The following is an 18,776-nucleotide window of genomic DNA, read 5'->3' as shown; positions in this document are numbered from 1 at the left end:
AGGATGGTGTTTGGGGAATGTCCATCCTCTCCAAAGAAATGACTGACGTTTTTGCAGAGGACTCAGAAAACGATCGAACATTTCATGGATTTTCTGACAGTGAAGTCGAAGACCTCTGTGATAAGGTGTGTGTGTGTCTGTGTGTTATTGCATTGTCTATAATTCATTCGGTATATTATAATAGCTAACATGTTATGGTAACATTAGTACAAAACCATATAATTATGAATTCTTAAAATTTGGAAGGGGTGTGTGTGTGTGTGTGTGTGTGTGTGTGTGTGTGTGTGTATACATGGTGGTGTTGCATTTGAAAGGCTTAGAATAAAATGGTAAATTGGGAGCATTTCTTAATTGCTTGGCTAAAGATCAGCTGTCTTTCATGGGGTAAGCTAAAAAAGCGAACTTTCGAATGGTGTGAGTTGAATTGATTGTTCTGCATCTCGTCAGGATGGTGTTTGGGGCATGTCCATCCTCTCCAAAGAGCTGGCTGATGTTTTTGCAGAGGACTCAGAAAACGATCGAACATTTCACGGATTTTCTGACAGTGAAGTCGAAGACCTCTGTGATAAGGTGTGTGTGTGTGTGTGTGTGTGTGTGTGTGTGTGTGTTGCATTGTCTATAGTTCATCTGGTAAATTATAGTAGCTAACATGTTTTGATACGCTAACATTAGTACAAAACCATATAATTATGAATTCTTAAAATTTGGAATGTGTGTTTGTGTTATTGCATTGTCTATAGTTCATCCGGTAAATTATAATAGCTAACATGTTATGCTAACATTAGTACAAAACCATATAATTATGAATTCTTAAAATTTGGAATGTGTGTTTGTGTTATTGCATTGTCTATAGTTCATCCGGTAAATTATAATAGCTAACATGTTATGTTAACATTAGTACAAAACTATATAATTATGAATTCTTAAAATTTGGAAAGTGTGTGTGTGTGTGTGTGTGTGTGTGTGTATGTATGTATACAAGGTGGTGTTGCATTTGAAAGGCTTAGAATAAAATGGTAAATGGGAGCATTTCTAATTGCTTGGCTAAAAATCACCTGTCTTTCGCGGGGTAAGCTGAAAAAGCGAATTTTCAAATGGTGTGAGATGAACTGATTGTTATGCGTCTCGTCAGGATGGTGTTTGGGGAATGTCCATCCTCTCCAAAGAGCTGGCTGATGTTTTTGCAGAGGACTCAGAAAACGACCCAAGTTTTTATGGATTTTCTGACAGTGAAGTCGAAGATCTCTGTGAGGTGTGTGTGTGTGTGTGTGTGTGTGTGTGTGTGTGTGTGTGTGTGTGTGTTATTGCATTGTCTATAGTTCATCCAGTAAATTATAGCAGCCAACATGTTTTGACATGCTAACATTAGTACAAAACCAAAAAATTACGAATTCTTAAAATTTGGAAAGTGTGTGTGTGTGTGTGTGTGTGTGTGTGTGTGTGAGTGTAACATCTACCTCAAGTGACATAACTCCATCAATGTGCATTTATTACTGACTACATGTTCAGCAAACTCAGGACCGCACTTTGCTGATCTATACCCTTTTTATGCTATTTTATCTTTACTTGTTGTATTAATTAGAATTACACTTTCTTTGATGTTCTCCTGAATTTCTCATTTAATGCCTTTTATGCCTTATATAAAGCATTTTGAATTGCCTTTGTGTATGAAATAAACCTGCTTTGATGTCCACCAGGATTCCAGTCCAGGAGATGAAACTGAGGCCGAACCTGTTGGGTCCTCCATCCAAGAAGAGACAAGCTCAAGGCGGCCTGCTGCTCGTCGCTTCAAGCTTAAAGTGATTCTCCACCCACGTCCCTCCACCCATCACTCGATTGAGGAGGAAAAGGAGGATAAAGAGAGCAGGGTGAAGAAAGAGATGATTCAGGCAAACACTGCCAAGAAGGAGAAATGCATGGGATTTGGGGAAGAAGAGACTTCCAAAGTGTCTGACTCAGAGGAAGATGTGTCACATTCTTTCTTATCAAAAAGAGAGGAGAACATTAAAGCCAATAAAGCAATGGTATGCCCATACACACAGACCTCTCATACAGAATACTGTTATTCGATAGGACGGTAAGGGACCATATTGGTATTCTACTAAATCTACTAGATTGTAGTCCTTATTTTGTTTTATTTCATTATTTTTCTTATCAGTTTATCATTGTACTTTATATTTGTGTTAAAACTGTTAGTTTGAAAAATACTCAAGTTTCTTATCATTATGGTTATTCTCCAAAATAGGGCTGTTATTTAAATGAACTTTTTTTTTAAAGCAGGATAGAATTACCTTCACCGGCGATGAGCAATTAATAACTCAATAAAATTAGATGTTATATTTGGATCAATAGCATGATACAAAAACCCAACTTGTTATGGTTGTTTGCAAATTTGCCCATGTGCACTGGGTCAACACACTTCTCAATTACTGTGACACAGATTCCTTGATTCAACTGTTCTCTTTTCTCTAAAAGTTGGCTCAGCTGATGGTGGACCTACAGAAGATACCAGGAGGTGCGATGCTTCTGAAAAATCAAGCCTCCAAACAGTCCAAAGGGAAGCGGACTGTAAGTAGGAACTGTTCATTCTTCTCACTGGAGGGAGTTGGGCTAAAAAATAAAAATAAAAAAAAAGGTGATTGTTCAAATTTAATAAGGCCAGTGCCCCAAAACCCACCGTGCCCATTACAATTTGCTTTAAGCCTGGGAATGAGGAAAATTCCCCATAGAGGCAGGACACCACCCCTTTTTTTATGTCCCCAACTTTAATTCACTGAAAATGTCTGAATCAAACTCAAAGAACAGCTCAGTGACAGTTTTCTATGTTGAAAATATGAGCTGTATTGATGCTGTCCTGCAGCGCCCACCATACTCTGAAACGGCCCAGGGGGAGTCCAGGAGGAACCCTGAGCGGGTGAACCGGTGTCGAACACGCTCCATGAGGGGAGCAGAGGACCCCCCGGCTCCTCAGGGCACAGAGATGGGGTTCAGCCTGGAGAAGAAGCTCTTGGAGGTCAGATTTTACACCAATTTCTCTTTAACTGCAACAACGCCAAGACAGGCAATTTTCCTAGAATGGGAGCTTACTCAAAATGCTGAAAGACGTAACCTCACAGTGCAAAAAGCTGCAAATGTTCAAGCACATCTCTACCAAAAAAGTTGTCATTGCTGAATTGTATTGATACTGTATGTGTTATGCAGTTTTCCGATTGACCTGTCATGCTTCTTTTTTTGTTGTTGTAGTTTTGGTATTGGCGGTTGAGTAAATCAATTTGAAAGTGCTAGCTGTTGTCTCTTTTGGCAACATGATACTTTTTTATGATCCATCAAATCAAAGAAAAAAATCTTTGGCGTCATACAATGTTTTGTTTTCTTATCTATCTTGGTGTTGTCTGGGAGCAACTATTTTAAGTGTCAGACTTTGTGTTGCTACAACGTAATTTATTTTTAAAGTGTTAAGTCTTAACATGGGGCAACACTGTGTAACTGTGAGGTATTGTTGCCTCACAGCAATGGTTTCCTGAATCCGATCATCACAGCTCTTGTTTGTTGAGTTTGCAGTTTCCAGGTACTTCCACTTTCCTCCTACAGTCCAAAAACATGCACTTTTAAGTGAACTGGATATTCTAAATTCCCCATAGACATGAATCGTGTCTGTCTGTGTGTGTGCTGGAGTGGCACCTGTCCACAGTGTCTCCCAGCCTGCTAAAATAGCTTCCACACCCAAATGCCTTGAATTGTATCTATGATTAGATCTTGAAATGAAATGGATCGGTGATTTAAAAATCTTAAAATGATTTGCCGTGTATGAATTTCACAGTAAATAGCGCTTGCTTGTCATGGTGTGGTGTTCCAGGTACGCCGGCCCCCACAGACCCGAGGAGCCCCACAGCCCAGTAAGGGCAAACCTTATGTGGTACGCACAGTGGAGGAGATCACAGAGGATGAGCTTCAGCTGGTGGCAGACAACATGACTGAGAAAGTCTACAACAAAGTCATGGTTAGACTTTATTCCCACGTCTCTGTTGGCCCTCTATCCTCTACACAGTGGTTCCCAACCTTTTTCTCAAGGGACCCCTATTTTACCATTGTATACACTGAGGACCCCCCCCACTCCATCCACATACAATTACAAAAAAGGTGGGGGGAAAATCTCCCTGGGTTGACCCACCGTTTCAGGGTGTTTAGTAGTCTGGTGTTGCTGCAGTTTGCAGGGTTTCATACTTTCATTTGCCAATTTGTCACCGCAAATGACACATTCAGTTCTAATTTTGTCCATTGCCTCTATGAAGCCAAAGTCAATATAACCGTGTTGGTAATTCCTCTTTTTTTTCTTTTTGAGAAATTCAGCATTCTCTTCCCTGACACTTGGCCCATTTTTGCATCAGCCCCCCCCCCCCGCCTTTTTTTTGTACTGTGTACTAGCAAATTTAGCTGGCTTGCTCTGCTAGTTTAGCTTCATGAATACCTCTGGTGTTCACGTCTACATGCGCCCACATCCTCGTGAGATTTTTTTCAAGTTTGTTTTTATTATTTTTCTAAGTAAATAAAGATATAAGCTTCTAAAATAATCCTTAAACTTTGTTGTCTTCTTCAGAGAATGAATTAAATGCTGAGACGTATGTATTTTAAATATAGAATTTTTTTTATACACAAACTCAAGAAGGCCCCCCCCCCCCGTGAAGTTTTGCGACCCCTAGTGGAGGCCGGGATCCCCCCCCCCTCCCCAGGTTGGGAACCACTGCTCTGCTACTCGTCCTCTGGTTCTCCTTCCTCTCCCACTTTTCATTTTGCGTGCTGCTCTTAAGTCGTTTTATCTGTGTAACTGATTTGTTTTTGCAAAACATTTCGTAATATTTTCTTTTTCAGTGTTTTCTTTTTGTTTGTTTTTTATTTTTTTTTTTTATAGAGGATCTAACAAGATGTGCCACATAAGATTAGTGCTTATCCAAGTGAATTATCCCAATGGTAACTTTCTAAAATCACAATTTTTGTAAGAAGCAGCTTCTGCATTACCAAGTTTCTCTCTCTAAAAAAAAAAACCTTTGAAGATCATCACTTATGTTGATGTAGTCAATCACAAGCCAGCTATTTTTATTTTATGTATTTAGATTAGGAAAATGGTGAGTGGGTCAGAGACCTGAGATGAAATGGACAAGTTGTGAATTTTATCCTCCCTTCTCTGAGTAAAAGCATGGAAGGGGGTGAATAATTTCACCATCTATCTTGTCAGTTCATAAATGAGAAAATTTACAAATGTTTTACCATTTAACAATGTTTATGTCCTTGAATGTCAGGGCTCTACCTGTCATCAGTGCCGGCAGAAAACCGTGGACACAAAGACCAGCTGCCGCAGTGATGACTGTCATGGGATCCAGGGCCAGTTCTGTGGCCCCTGTCTGAGAAACAGATATGGAGAAGACGTACGCCAGGCTCTGCTTGATCCGGTCAGCAACACCCCCCTTTCTCTCTCTCACACACACACACCACAGTCATATCTGTCACTTAAAGCGGCATTAAAGGTACAGTATGTAGGTTTACACACATCCACAGCAATCGTACGAAAATGGCAATCAAAGTATTGCTCTTCCCGAAAAATGATTGCGTAACTCGACGGCCCTGCAAATTCTGTTATGTTGTGGTCTGAATCCAACCAATAATGTACGCCCTAGCAGCCAGTTAAATTCGGATCCATCCAAAGTAAGAGTTTTAATTGGCCGCTATCGTGTACATTTCCACACTGGACCCACTGTTGACCGCAACATAAACAGATTTTACATCTCAAATTTTGAGACGTATGACACAAGAACCGCAGATACTCTTTTAGATGCTGAGCATCACAGTCAATTTCATTGTAGAGAGACAGCAGAAACTTCAAACCCAGATTTAATTAGTCACAAGAGACTCATTTTGAAGCCAATTCTTTCTATAGGGTGATATTTATACAGACTTGATGTTCGTGTTATCAAATTCAGGCTCACAGGGAACCTATTCAAGTGGACACTGAGTGGAAATTAAGGAGACACCCTGGACTGGTCAACCATTCCTCACAGGACAACAGACACATTCTCACCCACATCCAAATGTACAATTTAGCTTAATTGGAGGTTAACGGCACCAAAATAGCAAATATAACAATGGCCTCAAAAAAAACAAACAAAAAAAAACCCCCAGACACTTGGATTCAAAGGACATAACAGTTAACCAGTACTATGGATTTTGATTTCTGTGCTATGGGTGGTCCGAGTGGGAATCAGTTCTCTCGGCGATCCCATCTAATCATAGAGGACAATAATATAAATCAGCACATACTTGATGAATTTTTGTATAATTTGATATGTTTCATTAATGAAAATGGCAAGGACAAGCTCTGGCAGTCATACAGGAAAATCCTTATAGTCTTATGTCATGATGCTCACGTTATCCTGGACTTGTAGTGGGTGCATTAAATATGATTTTACATCATTCTCCACTGTTGTGGGTAAGATGTTAAATCTGTGCGCCCTAAGGGATGGTTGGATGTAAGTTTGAGTACCCTTGGTTAAATTGCATGTTTTGCTGAATCTCTAAGGAAAATGCATCAACAAAAATAAATCTGTAAATGTTGCTTGTGCAAAGCTTTGGGCACCCTATCATTCAATACTTTGTAACAACTCCTTTTGGCAGAAATCACATCTTCCAAATGTTCTGTGTTGCCAAGTGAATTGTTCTATTCCAGCCTCGGCAATGTTTCCAGTCTTACTTGCACAACTCTTTCTGCTCAAAAGCTTTTACCCTGCAGGGGTTGTTAAATTTATTTTTTGCTTAGAGATTCAGCAAATTGACATGGTTTAGTCAAGGAAGTACAAAACAGCAACTCAGTTCTCCTTGCAAGAAAGAGTTGTATTTTTTTTTAACAGGGTTGTTAGTGTAGTTACCCAAAATGTCAAAACTGCTATTGCTGTAAAAATATGACTAAAGCCCCTTGAGAAACTCTTCACCTGGATGTCAGCACAATTAAACTGTTTCAGAAAATCAATCTGCCTTGGATAGATTACATCGTAATACCCTGAAAATCAATGAATTGTCATTAGTGGGTCTGTTTTCATGTAGTTGCCTTGCAACATCATGCAAATTGGCAAACTAGCCTGCTATCAATAGTCTTCACTAAATCAAAATCAGTGGAATGGATCTTTACTCAAGAGTTGTAAACACATTTTGCAGTTGTTTCTCAAGATGGCTTTTCAGCCTTGTGTGCTAAAACCAACAGCCATATTCATGTTTGATCCCTTTGTCTTTTGCCCATCAATTCTTCTCTCCAAACCAACTTTGTCTCTTTCCAAAACTTTTATGGCTGTAAATTTGTTCACGTTTGATATATTTTTCAGGAGTGGCAGTGCCCGCCCTGCCGCGGCATTTGCAACTGCAGCTTCTGTCGCCAGCGTGAGGGCCGATGCCCCACCGGCATTCTGTTTCCCCTGGCTCAGTACCACGGCTTCTCCAACGTCCACTCGTACCTCAGCAGGTTGGTTTTAATTCAGGATATTTTCATCTTTTGGTGTGTACAAACTCAATTGGAACCAATTTTAATCTGCACCTTTTCTAATTCCAACTCTAAACTGGGGTCAAGGAAATATGCCAGGTTATTTATGAATTCCACTTCCACAGTTGAATTTTAGATTCTCTCAGGTTAAACTGTAAGCTAATAACTAGAGTTTAGGCAAACTGTTCTGAACTATCACACAAATGAGATGCAAACACTATTTACTTGAAAGCTGTAAGGCATTTTGATTAAGAACACACTTTAGTTTTATTGCAGGGGTCTGGAGAGGAATTTCTGAGTGGGAGATCATAAGCACGTGTGTGTGTGTGTGTGTGTGTGAGAGAGAGAGAGAGAGAGAGAGAGAGAGAGAGACAGAAATCTGGGAGCTTTACTCAGTACCACCCATTCTGGCAGAGTTGGGAGGATCAAGGTTACTGAAGATCCAGTCCAATGAAAATCATGTTTTCCAATAGGTGTTAGTGTAGCTACCAAAATGTCAAAACTGTTGTTGTTGTGAAAATATGACAAAAGCCCCTTGAGAAACTCTCTTCCTGGTTGTCAGTGTAATTAAACTCTTTCAGAAAACCAATATGCCTTCAATAGATTACATCGTAATACCAACTTGATCGGACAATCGACGAGTTGTCAAGTCAGTCTGTTATCATGCAGTGGCCTTGCAATATCATGCAAATTAGCACACTAGCTAGCTATCAATAGTCTTGACTGAATTAAATTGAATGGACTTTGAATGGTGGCGCAGTGGTTAGCGCAGTTGCCTCACAGCAAGGACGTCCTGGGTTCGAGACCTGGGGTAGTCCAACCTTGGGGGTCGTCCTGTGTGGAGTTTGCATGTGCTCCCCATGTCTGCGTGGGTTTCCTCCCACAGTCCAAAAACATGTGGGTCAGGTGAATCGGCCGTACTAAATTGTCCCTAGGTGTGTGTGTGTGTGTGTGTGTGTGTGTGTGTGTCAGCCCTGTGATGGACTGGCAGCCTGTACAGGGTTTCTCCCCGCCTGCCGCCCAATGACTGCTGGGATAGGCTCCAGCATCCTGCAACCCTGAGAGGAAGATAAGCGGTTTGGATAATGGATGGATGGGATGGATGAATGGACCTTTAATGATAAATGCAAGTGCTTCTCATTCAGTTAGTCCAGGGGCTGTAACTAGTAGAGGCCCCGCTTCTACAAACATCAGAGTTTAATGATGAGAGGGCATCCGGGTAGCGTAGCGGTCTATTCCAGTGCCTACCTCCAGCTTGGTCGGGCATCCCTACAGACACAATTGGCTGTGTCTGCGGGTGGGAAGCCAGATGTGGGTATGTGTCCTGGTCGCTGTACTAGCGCCTCCTCTGGTCGGTTAGGGCGGCTGTTCAGGGGGAGGGGGAACTGGGGGATAGCGTGATCCTTTATGTGCTACCTCCCCCTAGCGAAACTCCTCACTGTCCGGTGAAAAGTGGCTGGCGACTCCACATGTATTAGAGGAGGCATGTGGTAGTCTGCAGCCCTCCCTGGATCAGCAGAGGGGGTGGAGCAGTGACTGGGACAGCTCGGAAGAGTGGGGTACAATTGGGGAGAAAAAGTGGGGGGAAATTTTTTTTTTTTTAACTGATGCTGATAAACGTTGGACCTGTATTTTTTTCTCCTGTATCCAGCCTCCGAAACAAACTCAAGACTGAGCGGGATGTGAATGTGATTTCAAGACACTAGAGGGAACAAGAGGTGGAGTGTTTTTGCGCTGTACTTGAGTTATTGTGACATTTTAGATCCTCGGGTATTTTGAGCTGTGGTTCATTTATTTTTTTTTTAAACCTGAATTAAACTAGTTTTTGATTAAGTGACTGGTCTTGTTTGTTGGGTTAACGGAGATGAGACGGTACACAGAGTTCATGATTTTAATCCAGCTGTTGGCATCTGTATTAGTATACACAATATAAAAACTCCCTTATTTAAAGTACACAAACCATGATACATAAGGGCACTTAACTGATGAATGTAAAGTTTGAAAAAGCTTAACACGTTTGACTTATACAAATCGACTCACATTTACCAAAAAATACTTTTTCTGAGGTTAAAGCATAATGGATATTTTCAGAGATGAAATATAAATTTAATTCGAAATCCCCTGAATCTTGAATACATAAACAATTTACTTTTTTGATCAATGATGTACATCTGAAACTGACTTATTTTGAGGCAAACTGTTTCCAGTTGGTTTTGAAATCTGTAAGAACAGCTAACATATCGTTTCTGGACTGACAAAATTTAACAAAAAAAAAAAAAAAATTCTGAACCTTTGGTTTGAGCTTACATTTACACTGTCTGAGCATAAGAACAACAAATGATTTCATTTTGATTTGATGGAATAAAGGCGAATAAAATGACAGGGGAAAAAAAAAAAGTCAAACTAATCTCCAAGACTGTAAGGTGAAACTGAGCTCGGTTGATGTGCTCCACAGAAAAATGTACTGAGGCTCTGACCTGTGTAGAATACATAATTCTATTACAGAAACTCAATCTACATTTATGTGATAATATTTAAGATTGCGTGTGAGAGGCTAATACAGCTGAAAGGCAATCTCTTGCAACCATAACAATCCTTTCAATTTAAAGGAATTTTCTGGCCATAACACATTAGAAAAAATATACAAAAGAAATCTTGCTTCAATAAACATATCAAAGCATAATGGCTTAAATGTGTGTACCTATACAGTTCTGAGGAGAAAGCTAAAATGGATTTCAGTGTCCATTCATACCTAAAGCCTTACGTTGAGTCGCACCTCTTGCCCTAAAGACTGGTTATGACACAGGTAACCCAGACCGCTGCTAAACTATCCTTGGAAGGAAAATCCATCCCAAAAATACTTTTAATGCACTTCTCACCTTTTTGGATAGTTCTTTCACCATTTTCTAACATTGGGGGGGTCTTTCCAAGAGTAGCAGCCAGAGAAACCTGAGAGCCACATATTGACTTAACTGTCTTAAGCATAATATCAATACATGGATTCTGTTTTAGCATGGAATTTTCCTCAAGTGCTGATGTGAAATGGTTACAGCTCTTGTATATTGGAAGCCCTTGGCGGATGCAGCAACTCATTCTGAGAGGGCAGATAACACCTGAGATGAAGAGCTTGTATAGGGGAAGCTCACGGGATCTAGGCCTAGCACTGGAATAGTGTTCTCTTTAAGAGAGGCTGGTAGAAAGAGCCTTATTAGAAGGCACCTATTTAATATCAAGTTAAGAGTGTGTGTTATTGCAATCCCCAATATCAAGCTAGTGTGGGTCTTTGTGTTGGGCAGTCATCCCTGTAGTGTCATTAACCTTCATGCAACTACTCATTAATTGAATCCACGCTTATTTAATTTGACCCACAATCCATAAATGCTATGGTTACAAAATATAAGGGAGGGACTCTCCATTTTCTTGCCTCGGTTCTCAAAAAAAAAAAAAAAAAAGTATCCGGTTGCATTTATGACCACCACCTCTGTCTGAGGTCCTTCGGGAGGTTCTCAGTCTGAAGTCAGACATGCCCTTCTTAACCCTATATGTCTGTGCGCAGGACCCACTGAAATCATCAGTAGCTGTTGCCATTAATTTGTTGAAGGTCCACCTGCATCACGTTGATTCCGCTGCTGGCTAACCTGGCGATGCTCTCTGCTGACAGGGTTTCCATGGTGACCAAGGTGCGCTGATCATTGGCAGCAACTGCACCTGTGCCAGCTTCTGTCCCCGCAGTGGGGGAAGCGACGTCCGTCGAAACCGCTGTGCTTGCAGTGGCAGCCGTGGTGGCTTTTTTGTTTAGGTGGGTCTTTACATGTTTGGAAAGGTGGTCGCTACGCATGAAGCGCTTTGGACATTGCGGACAAAGGAACTTCTTTTCGCCTGAGTTGGGAGTTAAAAACAAAAATCCAGTTTAAGAATGAGTTAATTAAAAGGTACTCGAGACTACATTGCTATATATCAATAAGATGGGTTTATGCCAGTGGTATCATTTTTACACAGGTGTTGCTACCCTGTTATACGGTTTTTATTCAGTATTACTGCTTTCTGTTAAGGGGTGTTATTGTGAATGACTTTCATGGTGCGTGACAACTCCAGAGTTTGGAAATTTCTGCTTGTGTGAAATACTAAAACATTATACAGCTGAACAAAGTCCAAGTCTTTCACAATGCTGATGATTAATAATCAGTACATTAGGACTACTGTTACCCCGCTTTTTCCATTTAACCCTGACACCAAACTTTAGTCCTGGAGCAATAATAGGGACTGTGCTTCTATAATAAAATACCGATAGACAACCTTAAGTAAAAAACCCCTTGTTGCTGTAAAATAGTACATCAGAGGGAAAACCACCCATCGTAACAAGCCTAAGAACTGGCAAAACTATAAAAAATATTTTTTTAAAAGTATAGGAAAAAAAAATCACTCATTACAAAGCTGGATTTGTTTGCTCAAACAACAAGAGTCTCACCTGTATGCGTCCTCTTGTGACGTTGAAGCTCATCTGAGCGGGTGAAGCGTTTGCCACAGAAGGACCAGCTGCAGACAAAGGGACGCTCTCCTGTGTGCCAGCGAAGGTGAGCCCTCAGGTGGGATGTCTTTCCATAGATTTTCCCACAACCTGGAACGTGACAGATGTGCTGCTTCTTCTTAGTTGGGTCATTGCTACAGGTAGAAGAAGAAAAAGAGTTTGACCCAATGTCAGAGCCACACACTGGGGAAAGAAACCAGTTTCTTTTCCTGGTAGTGGAAAGCCAAGTAATATTTTTGACTCTTCTAGCACGATGGATCTTGAACTAAAAACCCCCACGTTGTGTTCAATCAGTCATGACGTTTGTCAGGTGGTAGAACTATCAAAGTTAAGTTACATATGAAAATAAAACAGGAAGTAAGGAATTAGGAAAAACATGGCCCTTTTTTAACCATGATTAGTCTTAAAATCAGAGTCAGTCTTGATGCATGCTCAATAATCCAGATAAGAGAATCAAAGAAGGTTGAATCAGTCAGTCACTGGCAAGGAAAATGACCAAGCCACCTGGAGTTGCTCAAACTCAGACCAATCTATAAAGTTAAACAACATACCGCCCGTCTCCATCTTTGCAGAAGGGGCAAGTACACGCTTCCCTTCGGTTACGCCGCCCTTGAGGTGGGGGGCTGATGTCCTCATTGTCCATGACTGTGCTGTCGTCCAAATTCTCTCCACCCATCTGCAAGCCCTGGTCTCCTTCAGCATCAACAGAGAAAGTGAAAGTGTAAACCTCACTGTTTTTTTTTTAAAAAAATCCCATTAATGGACTTTAAACTTGGAAAAATTAAAAAAGGTTCACAATTTATTAAAACAATCGAATTCTCCCATTTCAAAATTTCACAGCAATGGTGAATAATCTAAGACCACTGCTGGTGAATAAACTTAACCTTGCCAGCCTAAGCACTATTTTTTGATACGGATTCATAATTAAACTAAAACATTGCATAACACTATAGACTGTTTCAGTTTGTGTTCACTTATCTTAGAATGCTAAACAATGTTGTGTTATTGGTCGAACTTTTATTCTGGTTATTCCATCTGTAACTCCCTGGTTGAATAAAGTTTTAATTTAAAATAAATGACTAAATGCAGACTTTATCAAATGTTAGTTTACATTTTTAATGCTTTGTGTACTGCCGCTGCTGTGCTGAATGTTAAGACCTAAACAACAAAACACTTATGAGTCTAGATGCGACAAATGCTTGAATGATGTCAAACAAGATTTTACAAGAATAGCAGAACTGTGTGCAGTGGTGACTCATATGACCAGCACTAAATACAGCAATGGACACAACACCACTTATGTTACACTGGATACGCCATACAAATCCTTACAAAAATGTTAATGTTTTCCACTAATGGAGACCGACAGGCACCGACCTAATTAGAGGGCGCAACTTCATGTACCAATGACAGATACAGAGGAAGGTTACGACTTGATAAAGACTACAGTGTAATGGGTGGGGCTAGGTTACACCCTTTCTGTGACACAGATAATGTAGTCTACCTTAGTTACAATTAAAATAATCATGTTCTAAACAAATTCAAAAAATGCTACATAACTTAAAAAGATTTAACGATTCACATCATTCTATCCATCCATCCATCTGTGCCTGGGGAACATGGAGCAGACTTAGTTGTCATGGGAGTCTAACTGGTTTAACCAGTATAGTGTAGGTGACATACAAAATAGGAAATAGGGTTGGGCATCGTTTGGATTTTGATGATTCTGATTCCGATTCTGCTTTTTGATTCTGGTTCTTAACGATTCTCGATTCTGTGTTTGAGAGGTGGGGTCAAAACAGGTCACATGCTTATTTCACATAAGAAAAATGTGTTTAAAAAACGTTATAAAAGCTATTCTGTTTTAAGAACGGATCATTCATGTGAATGTCACATTCTTATATTTACATTTACAACAACTGTCTTCACACATGTAGATGTAGAAATAAAGACACAGTCACACCCTGGTCCGGACTACCATGTATTAAACTCCTCAAATTAGAAACAGTTCTTGTTTAGAAAAATGAGCACATCTGCCTTCTCAGGCTGTATACGCGAGCGCTGTGTTGTGTCCTGTAATGGTTTATCTTGTAACGTCGCTAGGAGGCACTGCTGAATAATGAAATGTGTGTTCTATGTTAATACAGTAAGAAGAGGAGAATGTAAGATGGCGGCTACGCATGTAACGTTGAATGCTTAGCGATGTCAGTAAACCTTTTCTTAACATTACCTGCTGTCATTACTGAAACTACTTCGATACCACAAATTGGCGACGAGGATCCCCAGCGTTTTATTGCTGACTGGCCGACAAAATGTCACATTTCAGTATTTGCATACAGTTTATAGCAATTCGCTCATGTATACGCTGTTTACTATCTCGCTGTTGCGAATAAGACAAACGTTATTAATTTTCACTTACCCAATTGCGACAAGGTGCTGTTTGCGCAGGGTTGGCTGAAGAAACCGAGGCAGGAGATGGAGACCAGCGCAACGTGTCAAACACGGTACACTGATTAATTTGTACACCGTGTATGTGGTGTTTGGCCATATTTGTTGTGCATCCTCCCTTGCACGAAATAATTTTGCCACAGGCGTTACACTGTGCCAACCCCAAACTTTCTACCGTCGCTTGCTCTGGTCCATGATGGTGCACACTTCACTTGCGGAGGCGGAAACTACGGAAGCGGCATGCCACCACCGCGGAAACTGAAACTAACTTTAGCGCGAGTGAAATTTATTTAGGAACCCATAGGCAGAATCGAAATTTGAATTTCTTAACGATTCATTGGGAATCGGAATTTCTCGATACCCAACCCTAGTAGGAAAGAGGTTAAATCCAGAGATATAAGAAAACTGGTCTTAACAGTGAATAATGGATTATGAATACTTTTTACTATGTACCACTTGCAAACATACTGCAATAAGTACTGTCGGGGGATTTTTACTTGGCACAATTTCAAGCTGACTTTATGAGTAAAATAACTTAAAAAAAATATTGGCTCCTGGGTTAGTCTGTTTAAAATAAAATAAAATAAAATAAAGTAATCAAACATTACTTTAAGTTTCAGTCCTTTGGTCAGAACCTAAAAGCACTATTTGCCCATCTGATATCTCATTTATAAATCATTTTGCATTTACAAGTGTTTTACAAAGTAGAGAGCATAGAACTTTCTTCTGAACATAATTAAACATTATAAATAAAAAGCCCAGGCTAGCTGTGTGGTGGAGACAGAGATGGTGACTAACCTGCAGGGTTAGCAATGGTAATGGGGACTCCCTGAAGCTGGTGCATCTGGAGCCCTGAGCTACCCAGCGTGTTGAGGTTGATGGTTTGCAGTCCCGGGATCTGGACTGTGTTGACAGCAACCCCTCCGGCTGTGGCAGTCCCCTGAGCCTGGCCCAGCTGGGGAAGGGTCTGCAATGGCGCCAGGGTGATCTGAGCTCCTGCCGGACTCTGGAGCTGGATAGTCTGCCAGCTCACCTGGCCATTGGGGCCCACAGTACGTAGGATGAGTGGCCCCGTGTTAGGCATTATCTGGAGGTTTTGCAGCCCTTCCTGTGTGAGCGTGGGAGCAGCAAACACCTGACCCCCTGCTGCAGCAGAGACTGTGCCGGCTTGGATGGTCTGAAGGGAAGTTCCACCTTGGATAAGCTGCTGGGGTTGAATGAGGATCTGTTGTGGCTGTTGTCCATCTCTGTTCTCAGGTGTCAAAGAAACACCTACAGTTGAAGCTGTATTCTGAAATGGTCCTGCCACCACTCCATTGCTGTTCTGTGACTGGGTCATCCCATAAGATGTGGACGTTTGTGTGGTCACAGTGGTTGCGCTGGTGACATACCCACCACTGTTGGAAGACACAGGGTGCTGTTGTTGTGTAAGATGGTGGCTGGTTCCCGTGTCCCCACCACCATTTCCATCTCCTCCTGCACCACCTGCCCCGGTGCTGACTGGTAATAATGTAATATTCCCGTTAAGGGACACGGGCATGTTGGCCAAGAACTGGGGCTGATTTTGCAGCACACTGTTTCCCAAACCTAGATTCTGTATAGGAATGGCTCCCTGAATGAGACTAGGCATGGCTATGATGTTTCCTGCCCCGCCAGCTCTGTTGGTGGCAGCTATGATCTGCTGACCATTGGGAGAGGACACTATCTGGAATTGCTGTGTCCCGCTGATGGTGGCTGGATCCTGTTGAGCCTGGGGGAATTGCAGCTGCTGACCATCTACTGTCTGGAATTGGGGGATCACCTGGTACTGGATGTTGGGCATCATGCCTGATAAAGTGGTAAGCACTTGTTGACCTTGCAACGTTGGAGTCTGGGCAACTACATACTGTTGTGGCTGCTGTCCCTGAGTGCTCGTGACACCCGTTGTAGGGGAAAGCACCTGTCTATTTTTGTCCGTGTCGCCTCCAGTCATTATTTCGTGGGAGTCGGTGGAGACAGAGCTGGTGCCAGAGGACGCCTGAATGGTAACAGGGACAACCTGCCAGCCGTTGGCGGTGGAGGTCAGTACACCCTGGTTCAGGCCCAGCTGCTGTTGCTGGTTTGTTTGTTGCTGGTCGGAAGGTGAATCATTTTCTCCTGGGGTGTCGATTCGACTACAAGTGGCGGCCAACAGAGCAAGAGGAGATGGCTGCTGTGAGTCCTGGAGTAAAACAAGGCCACAGAAGAGGAAAATGGGGGACAAGGGGGAAATGTTGCAGTTTTGAAAAAGATTTCAGCTCCTGTCTACATGTACACTGAATTTATGGTTTTTAGCTTTGTTCCTGAACAAACGAAACCCTTAGATACAAAGAGAAACTTGTTTGGAATGCACGTCAAGGGAAATGAAAATCTACACCTAGTCAATAGTTTTGTCAGTTTTATTGCAAATCTCTGTCCAGTTAATTCAGTAGGTTTAACTGGATATAAGTTCCACTAGGTTAAATACTACTGAGTTAGCCCTATGTTAGTTGCTGTTCCCCATCTTGTTTCTTTAGTTGTTGCCAAGAGTGGGTCTCAATGAGAGGATGGGGGGGTGGGGAGTGGGAGAATGGGTGGGACCACATTTTTTCAACAGCAGCAGCGGGCTCAGCTTCCCCTCCCCCCAACCCACCCATCGCCCTCCCACACTTTATTTTGCCCTATAAACTGACTCAGTCCGCTGAAGCCACCCCCTCCAAGGACAGCCAAATGGGCAGAGCAAAATGCACACTTAGTGCTGGGGCTTGATGGGAACACCCCGTGTGGGCGAATTTACCTGCCCATTCCCCACCCAGTGACATGTGCTCCTGAGAAAATCAACAACACAACACACATACATACATACACATAAATCTTGTGTCTTAACGCTATCAGAGAATCCTGAATCAAAAACCACAGAAAAAAACAGGATATGTGAAAACATGCAGGAACTAAGTGGCAGATGGGTAATATCATTATCTGGCAGTCGAACGCTAATCGAGGTTCATCGTATCTGGTGAAGTCGAAGTAAGAGTCCGGTAAAACCTACTTGTGTGTTGGTGTTTCGCTTTTGATTGAAGCCTCCGCCACCTTCCATGTCGGCCATTTCATCTTGCTGTTGGCCTGCGGAAGATGAGTTTGTGTGAGATCATAGCCCTTACTGTATTGTGAAAAAAAAAACAGCACCATTTTTCAGTTACGTTAATCGCTGTATTAAGCAAAATAAAAGTTGCAGTATTCAAAACGCAGATACAAGAAATAGCCAATTCGAAAGAAAGAAAAGCTAACAGGCTGAAACGCACAGAAATCCAAGCCACAAGTTTCCCCCAGGGCCAGAAAGCTGTTAGCTAAGCTAACATAAAATATCTCCAAAAAGGAAATCCAATTTAAGATTAGATGATCTAACAACAATGACCCCAAATAAAACGTTAAAACCAGCCTAAGACAGTTGGTCAATTCGTAACATGCGTGTCAGGTTTTAGTTACCAGTTTGAGGCGAACCAATAATCGGTAAAAGTTACGCCGTCGTTAACAGTTAGCTACTTGGCTAAATATCGCTAGCTAACAATTAAGAAACATGATAGTTTAAAAGTGGTTCAGGGATTATCTTGTTTAACTTAAATTTAACATTTAACACAAGTTACTCATGCTCAAACGTTCCGCTTCCACTTTATTAATAATCAGTCAATAATTGCTTCACTGACTGCAACACACAGCTGAAGAAAAAGTTCACTTACTAGTCATAATTTCAAGACGGGAGGGGTTTCTCTCTAGCTCCTTTTCGGTTGACAACTTTTCGCAACTTCACACAAACATGATGGGCCTTGCTACGACGCAGAGGGGACGGGTGCGTTTGTTTTGTAATCTGCTCACAGCCCACACGTTTCCGTAGCCGACTCACTTTGCAGATCTTGCAGCAGCGACGGCCAGGATGACCACGACGCTTGCCATTATGTTCAATATTGCCCTTCAAAATTCACAGACTGTCACCGATTATGCCGAGTCCTGGATTAGCCGACAAGGGCGGGCGGTGTGGCGTAATTTTAAAACGGAAGTTATAGATCAGTTTTGCAGAACGAGTAATAGTTATGGGACAGATTCCATACAGTACTATATTATATTTCATATTGATATATATCTCAATTCAGATGTGCAAATATTATACCCTAAACGCTGTGCAAATGTCAAACAAAAAAGGTGGAATTACTCCGAAACGTAACCGTAGCGATGTAGTAAACTTTGCGTCTCTGAGTGAGGGAATCTGACAGCTAACCCGTTTAA

General features: G+C 41.6%; 2 protein-coding genes across 3 annotated transcripts; one reads left to right on the top strand and one right to left on the bottom strand.

The window, feature by feature from the left end:
- Positions 1-429: 429 nt before the first annotated feature.
- Positions 430-9,228, top strand: LOC130131936 (cell division cycle-associated protein 7-like; the record flags this gene model as incomplete). Its single annotated transcript, XM_056301664.1, has 8 exons — positions 430-570; positions 1,698-2,024; positions 2,476-2,568; positions 2,861-3,013; positions 3,857-4,000; positions 5,298-5,447; positions 7,368-7,504; positions 9,174-9,228. Coding segments are annotated over 8 exons (1,200 nt in total), but the record flags the coding sequence as incomplete, so codon positions are not given.
- Positions 9,229-9,399: 171 nt separating this feature from the next.
- Positions 9,400-18,264, bottom strand: sp1 (sp1 transcription factor). Of its 2 annotated transcripts, none has more exons than XM_056273533.1 (6): positions 18,233-18,264; positions 17,545-17,655; positions 15,297-16,698; positions 12,602-12,743; positions 11,991-12,184; positions 9,400-11,401 (listed from the first exon to the last, which is right to left on the bottom strand). In XM_056273533.1, the coding sequence occupies exons 2-6, from the start codon at positions 17,599-17,601 to the stop codon at positions 11,094-11,096; spliced, it is 2,103 nt and encodes a 700-aa protein (XP_056129508.1). In that variant the 5' UTR covers positions 17,602-17,655; positions 18,233-18,264; the 3' UTR covers positions 9,400-11,093. The 2 variants fall into 2 exon arrangements, with proteins under 2 accessions (XP_056129508.1, XP_056129507.1); XM_056273532.1 differs by having other exon boundaries at positions 17,545-17,618; positions 18,233-18,238.
- Positions 18,265-18,776: the final 512 nt, after the last annotated feature.

This window comes from Lampris incognitus, chromosome 2, assembly GCF_029633865.1.
Source record: "Lampris incognitus isolate fLamInc1 chromosome 2, fLamInc1.hap2, whole genome shotgun sequence".
Lineage (NCBI taxonomy): Eukaryota > Metazoa > Chordata > Actinopteri > Lampriformes > Lampridae > Lampris > Lampris incognitus.
This window is presented reverse-complemented; position numbering and strand designations above follow the sequence as displayed.